The sequence below is a fragment of the Anneissia japonica genome, unplaced genomic scaffold (assembly GCF_011630105.1).
Source record: "Anneissia japonica isolate Jap-2015-1 unplaced genomic scaffold, ASM1163010v1 scaffold287756_len632865_cov181, whole genome shotgun sequence".
NCBI classification, from domain to species: Eukaryota; Metazoa; Echinodermata; class Crinoidea; order Comatulida; family Comatulidae; genus Anneissia; species Anneissia japonica.
In genome coordinates this window covers 331,130-339,169 of record NW_022693589.1, presented here as the reverse complement: position 1 = coordinate 339,169, position 8,040 = coordinate 331,130, and the positions used below count along the sequence as shown (strand labels likewise).

The 8,040-nt window shown below is 33.7% G+C and overlaps 1 protein-coding gene across 1 annotated transcript in view; it reads left to right on the top strand.

The window, feature by feature from the left end:
- Window positions 1-8,040, top strand: part of LOC117100826 — a 49,451-nt gene that overhangs the window by 23,847 nt on the left and 17,564 nt on the right. Inside the window, exons 5-9 of the mRNA XM_033240650.1 lie at window positions 3,555-3,671; window positions 4,024-4,116; window positions 5,149-5,265; window positions 6,274-6,369; window positions 7,551-7,664. Coding sequence (XP_033096541.1) covers window positions 3,555-3,671; window positions 4,024-4,116; window positions 5,149-5,265; window positions 6,274-6,369; window positions 7,551-7,664 — 537 coding nt within the window. The remainder of the gene's footprint in view (window positions 1-3,554; window positions 3,672-4,023; window positions 4,117-5,148; window positions 5,266-6,273; window positions 6,370-7,550; window positions 7,665-8,040) is intronic.

Here is an 8,040-nt window from a genome sequence, read left to right as displayed (position 1 = left end):
CGCCCCCCCCCCCCCCCGCTGGCGGCACCCCTGCTTAAAAATTATGTTGAAATAATCTTTTTAGAAATTTAATGGGTTGTACTATTTTTGGTCTCATCAATATTGTTCCACACGTCAGCACCACGATACTCTTTTTCTTATACTCTGTATTAGGTTTATCTATGTACAGGTTATTTGCAGATCTAGTATTATATGCTGGTGGCTTTTGTGAAAATTTATTTCTTATATAGAGCCATTCATTATTTTGTACATCATTACTTTCTCATTGAAGGTAAGTTTTTGTTCAGGATTGGACCATTTAAGTTTTTCAAGTGCTTGTGTACCAGAATCATATTTTCGTTTTTTTTGTTATTATTTTAGCTGCTCTGTTCTGTAATACTTGTAATTTATTGCTTAATGTTTTGTTAAATCTACCCCATACCCCATACAATATTGCAGTAATCAAAATAAGAGGCTATTATAGCTTTATACAGCATTTATTGTAAAGGGATTGGGAGCAAGTAGCTTGATTTCTTTAGGTAGAACAAGCCTGGAAGAACTTTTCAATTAAATTCAATTCAATTCAGTTTATTATAAAATTCCACATATCATGGCCCGGAGGCCAAATTGCATGTAAAATTACAAGTAAAAACATATAAGACAAAAAATATAAAAAGGTCATAAAAAAAGACATATAAAAATGTAAAACAAACAGGAAGATGTGGGTCCAAATTTCAATATAAATATGATAGCTTTTATTATTATTATTATTGTGACTATTATTATCAATATCATCATTCAAGTCATGATGGGATTCAGAGTCATCAAACAACTTAACAAATATACCATTATAGTTATGAACTGTGCTAAAGTAATGTTGAAATTGAGTAAGTTAACAAAAATAGGGTATAGGACTGTTACTAAATCGTTTGATTCTAATTGGTAATAGAAGAATTACGAAGATTCTCCCATGACGCTCGTGTCTGGAGGGGATGGGGGAAAGATCACTTGTACGATCAGATTTAAAAGACCAGGAGCAAACTTACGACAGTGACAAACCCTCCTATCAAGTAGGGAGTCAAGTTCACAAGATATTAAAGCATTCTTATAAGAAGTATAATTATTTTTCCCTAGTATAATTCTACATGCTCTTTTTTGTATACTCTCAATATTATTGCTTTGTTTGACAGTGAGACCAGAGTGCCAAACTGAGTCAGAATATTCCACTATAGGTCTAATGTAACCAGTGTAAACAACTTTGAGTTCATCAGAATTGAAACCAAAACGTTTCAAAGATCTTAATATAAATAATCTTCTATTTTAGTCCTAGTATAATCTACATGTTTATTCCATGATAGAGTTTCATCGATCATTATACCTAAATGTTTACAATGAGTTTCTCTTTGAAGACGGGTACCATTAATATGAACATTTAAGTCAAGGTTTGATAATCGAGATAATTTATGATGTGTACCAATAAACATTAATTCAGTATTCAAACTTTATCTATTATTGGATAGCCATTTGTTTACATTTCCAAGGTCAAAATTGATTTTGTTAATTACTTCATTAACATCTTTTGAATTATAATAGAGGGCAATGTCATATGCTTAACAATGTTAGGTAGATTATTTACATATAACAAGAATAAAAGTGGACCTAATATATATCCCTGGGGTATGCCACAAATGCTTTGACATTGCTTTAAAGATACACCATTTACATTTGTGGTGTGAATACGTCCTGATAGGTAACTTTTGAACCAGGCTATTACATGTCTATTTATGTTAAAATTATTTAATTTTTTGATAAGGATATAATGATTAACAATGTCAAAAGCCTTTTTCAAATCCAACATTATAAGGCCAACATACTTCCCATTGTCTATCGCATCAGGCCAGACTTCCGTTACATTCAAGAGGGCAGGGCATTCAAGTATGGTTTAAAGCCAGATTGTTTTTCAAAAATCAGTGAGTGTGAATTGAGATAAGGATATAGTTGATCAAATACAGTGCGTTCAAGAATTTTAGAAAAAATTGGTAGTATCGATTTTTGTCGATAGTTATATGGCTCAGTATTACAACCACCTTGGAACACCGGGCAAATTCTAGCACTTTTTCATTTTTGGGGAAAAGATCCTGTGGTAAGTGATAAATTAATAATCTAAGTGATTTTGCTAAAATGGAGTTGATTGCTAATTTGATTAGTTTACTTGGTATTTTGTCATTTCCTGTTGCTTTTTTAGCTGATAATTTATGAATTTGCATATAAATATATTCTTCATCAACTAGACTGAATTAAATTAATCAATTCTAATCTCCATCTTTTCTCTTGGGAAGTATTTTCTGCCAATTTAGGTCCCACAGTAGAAAAACATTCATTCAGTATATTTGAAATGTCAAAGAGATTTGATTTTATTCTCTTTTCTGTCTTCTTCATCATCATCATCCTCATCATCCTATAATGTGCATAAACCTCTGTCTTAATATTATTTATTTCAGTGTTCCTACATTTACTAGATACAATGTTTCTTGGGCTTTCCCACATTTTCTTAGCGTTATTTGTATTTAATTGCTCAGAAAAAAATAGTCATTTTTTATTTTTTAATCATGGAATTAACCTTGTTTCTTTGAATTTTAAATTCTCGCCATAAGTCCATTGTATTTGCCTTGCTTGCCTTCTTTTTAAACAAACCTCTTTTGCGCATTTCATTAATCAGTTCATCTGTGAACCACGGGGATTCCTTGTGACGAACTCTTTTTTTTTTAAGTGGTGCGTGCCGGTTAGCAATATTAAGAAATTTAGATTTAAAATCATCAAGTGCATCATCAATGTTGTAATGGTGTGCTATATCGCCCCATTTAACAGATTCCATATCAAGAATGAAAGTATTATCATTAAAATATTTATAGCTCCCACATTTTGGTTGTACAATTTCTAAAAAGAATGTAGGGCATAAACCACCCAGGACGAAAACCACCTGGACGAAAACAACCCAAAATGGAATATACTATTGTTAAAGTAGGGTGGGCAGTGGGGTGGACAATGTTGGGTGGGCCTGTTTTTATCAGCTTCACAATAGGATACATCATTCTGATCCCCGTGGCTAGGTGTTTGGTTGGATACATCTGTTGTTTTTATCAGAGGTGTTTTATGCAAATGGAGCAAGAATGCTGACTAGAAATGTGTTCGTGGTTGTCTCATCTTGAAATCCATAAAAACATGAGTCATCATCACCGTTGAAAATTTGAGAACATAGGCTCAAATTTAAAGTTACCATATCTATGTACTTGAGGACCATCAACAAAGCTTGGGTCAGGCTTGAAAATCAGATGATAACAATAAAGTTGATAGCAAGACAAAACTGGCTTTCTAGGCTTCCTTCTTCTCATTAACATATACCATAAACAATCTAAGACTTAGCTTTAGTTCCCTTGAGTGTAGCATTTAGCTCCTGACTAAAGGTGATTGTTAAACATGCGTACTTAATTTTTAAGCATGACTAACCAATAATATTGAAGTTTTAGCTTTGTTCTAAACAATATTTTTATTATTTTTATCTTTCTCATTTACAGACATTTATGAATGTAATGACAACAACGGTGGGTGTCAACATCTCTGTATAAACACTGAAGGAAGCTACTATTGCCAATGTTATATGGGGTACGATGAGGTAAATGGGCATTGCGAAGGTAAGAAAAACAAGCCTTTTTTCCATAAAATCATTACATGCTATTGCCGACATAATATATTATATCGGCGACGCTGATTAGTCAGTCGAATTGCGACGGACAGACGCGCAGTGCAGCCATTGCAGTGAAAACACTATAACGACAGTGTACCGTAGCTATTTCATGGAAACCAGGATTATGTGCCTAACTGTGTCTGGTACATCGTTTCGTTGCTGGTTTTATATATTGTGTTACATTCATTTTACTACCTCTTTTTAATTTCTACTGAGTTTGTGCATCAGTATTATGATTATCCCAGACCATTTAAGTCAATTAGGCACTAAAAGACTGTTACGTTACGTTATTTCTATAGCTGCTTGTCATCCACCATGTGTTCACGGCGAGTGCAAGTCTCCAGATTACTGTGAGTGTGAGGACGATTATGTCGGCGCCGACTGCAGTGATAGTAAGTTTTACATGTGATCATTATACACCATTTTCGCGATAATTGGATAGAAAACTTTCGTTAACCTGGCAACCTTGCCTGGGGTACAACGACACCGCGGTGTACCAGTGATACCCGGAAGTGCCTATGCTTTTACATACAGTACAGTTACTGTGAAGTAGAGTAGCGAAGCGATTGTTTTCTTTTGTTGTTAAATTCTTTTGTGAAATACTTTAAGCCATTATTCTCCGGAATAAAAGAATGAGTGGAAAAGGTGCAAGAAAGATTTGCCAGGTGAATGGCTGCAGTAATAGCCAATTTAAGCTTCAACAATGGAAAAACGAGTTGTGTCCCAACCAGGGATTTTTTCGCAAGGATTGCTCCTGTTGTATTCAGCCCTACCAGCTCCATCGGTTTCCACAAGCCCATCGTCAAGAATGGGTGAAAAATTTTGATAATATACTGTATAATAAGATTTTGGAGCTGTAAGTATTAACTACGATGTAAACAATCAATAGGATAAATATAGCGAGGTCGCGATCGTTGTACCCCAAGCATAAAAGATCGTATTCCTGACGTTGGCGGCGCTGTTTCAAATTAGGCCAAATAAAATGGTGTATATACAAAGACGGATCTATATGGACAAAGAGATAATGCAAAAATACTCTATTGCAGGGTTTTCTTTCCGAAGGTATTGGATTAAACTTCAAATATCGTGTTTTATAGTTAAAATTTAATTATATATTATATTGTGAAAAAATAGTGAATCGTTTATATATTTTATCTCGAATATGTTCATGATGTTTTACCGAACCTGACTAGTTATCATACCCAGCAATACTCACTCAAATAAAATTTTAAAATGGGAGGGAATCTAAAAGTCATCTTTCAAAACACTTTTACAATAATATTCTTACCCCCTGCTACTTGGAATCGAATTAAACACATATGTAAAATTTTAAATGCATTACTAGGTATTTTATTTTAACTGACTATTCAATATCGTTTAAAATTTGCTCATATACCAGCTTTTGTTATTTATTTTGATATTAGTTGATGAATGCAGGCACAACAATGGTGGGTGTGCCCAGATATGCAATAACTTTCCCGGTGGATTTCAATGCGAATGTATTCCTGGGTACGCATTGTCGATGCTTACGGAATGTTTACGTAAGTACCTTAGTCAGTTAGTTAAAACAATTGAATTTATGTAATGCAAGGGTTTTAAAAACCTTGCATTACATAAATTCAATAGTTAAAACAATTGAATTTATGTAATGCAAGGTTTTTAAAACCCTTGCATTACATAAATTGAATTTATGTTAATGCAAGGGTTTTAAAAACCGAAAGGTCCACTGATTAATCTCAGATAAGAAAGTATAATACATACTCCAAGTATTGAAATACACGCCATATGATGACATAATTAATGTCGAAATATTGAATCTCAACAAGATGGCGTGTATTTCAATACTTGGAGTATGTATTATACTTTCTTGCAACGGTTTTATTTCACTAAGAACACCTTTTTATAATAGTTCTGCAGTTTGATAATACTTTAAACGTTTGATTAATCAGCACGATGTTTACCATTTTACACCATGTATATTCAGCCAAGGATCTTCGGATGAATCATGCGTGAGAGGCTTGAATCAGTAAATACATGCACATCAATTGACATCGACAAGGACGCAAAGCCACGCTCTTAGAAAATGGCGGCTAGACTTACCGAGTTGGCGAAGATTTTCTTTGCTATCAACCTTTTTTTAAGAAAGAGAATTCAGGGTAGGCGGTATGCAAATGAATCATATATTCATAGTGTTAATCTATTTCATGGAACATGGAGGGGAAATTGTTGTAAAAGCCTCTGTATTTCGCTCCTAAAGGAAGAGGGGAAAGCCGCATTCAGTCAACCTTGTTGTCGGCAAAGGTCAAGTCACTGATGCGCACTGCTCGCGTAAATCTGGGTATCTATAACAAAGCATAGACATCTAGGCCTAGGCTAGGCTCACGTAATGTTCGCGTTTAAACCAGCTGCCTAAGGAAATTAAAATGTCCGAGAAAAAGTTTTTGATCACGTGACTAAATGACGCTCGCTGATTAGTCGGTTTATCTGTCAATCAAATCTTGTCGCGATGTTAATTCATAACATGAAGGTATTAATGATTTTTATAATAGCCGTTTGTGAACCACCATGCGAAAACAACGGTCGCTGCACCGGCCCCAACTACTGCGACTGCCCTGAAACATATTTTGGTGACATATGCGAAAAAGGTAATTACCACTTTTTATCATTTCTTAAACCCTTTAAACGTTATGAGACGAACAAATTCTATCAATCACGATCAATACCAAACGTTTAATACACAATGTTATAGTTAAGTCTTATTAATTTGATTAACGCCACATGCCGGTTTGTGTGTGTCACCGTCTTAAGGGTGCAGGATACTAAACATAAAATGTGATTTTTATCCCCTCAATTTTTGTTTCGTAATTTAAAAGTTCATTTACCAACATAATGTATTAATATGTACTGTAGTTTAAGTTGTTTTTGCTTATGTAGGTAAATGAACCTTTAAATTTTTGTTTCGTAATTTAAAAGTTCATTTACCTACATAAGCAAAAACAACTTAAACTACAATACATATTAATACAGTATGCAAAGAAAAATTCTATAAAATCTACCCTTCATTAAAAGACCGTTTAATGTGACCGGATATTAACTGAGAATCTGGATTGGAAGACAAGTATTTTAATCACAAATCTACAGTTTCCCTTTATTTGTAATTGTTATAAACGTATTTTTTTTTGTATAATATTGAATAACATTAATTTTCAGTAATGTAAAAATTGAGAGATAATTCTTATAGACTGATTTGACGACTCTCTCTACCTAGTAAATAGTAAACTGACACAGTAGTAGTAGCATCCTGTGATCACCATTATAACTTAACTATCAAATTTGTTTATAATAATTTATTTTGTCCATTGCTCACCTACTCAAACAGTGCCTCAGGGAACATGATTTTATTCTCATGACTAAAACCAAATAAGTTATTAACGGACCTTCCTTTTAATTCTTCATATTACCTCATAATAACTGTATTACTATTACTAACTAAATACTATTTTTCATATGTCAGGACTAAATTTGTGACACGAAACATATGTTGTCCATAAAGAGGAGCAATACATGTTTTTATAATATGATCTGAAAAAGAGTAGCAGTTTATACCATTTCTTAGTAGTACAAATTTTTCTGTCAAATTATATTACCCGTAATAATATATTATCTGTAATTAATTGTTCAACGTACTCTAGATGTTTACCACAACAGGGAGCTGACAGTACCAAAAACCTTATTATCATCATTAATGAAGCAATGTAAAATTATAATAAAACCATATTATTAAGCTTATATCAACAATTCTTTCATAATGGTGTTATAATGTCAGATATTGATGAATGTTTCATAAACAATGGAGGCTGTGAGCATAATTGTGACAACTTCCCTGGATCGTTCAGCTGCTCGTGTTATGATGGGTTTGCTGGCACAAGTAATTGCACCGGTAAGAATCAAAATAGTTATGCCTTTGTTTTGCCGCACATTGGTGTTAGACCCGGAGGCAGGCGATATCCCACACTTTTAGACGACATTTAATAGATTTCCGCTTTATTACCATCACCCCAAAGTGGGGGAAGGGTGTATTACAATGAGATCCGTACGTCTGTTTGTTAGGCAGTGTGTCTGTCTGTGGTGTGTTCATTCATTCATTATTCAGCCAATGAAATAACATACAATACAATAAAAGGAAATTTTAACAAAAACAAAGACAAAATATAACCTAAGTTGGCTAGGATTAACTAGAGTGTGAAAAACACTCTGGCTCTCAGGCCTGTTAGTCCGGTCTTAGGATTATTTTAACATAAATAGGCCTATTATAC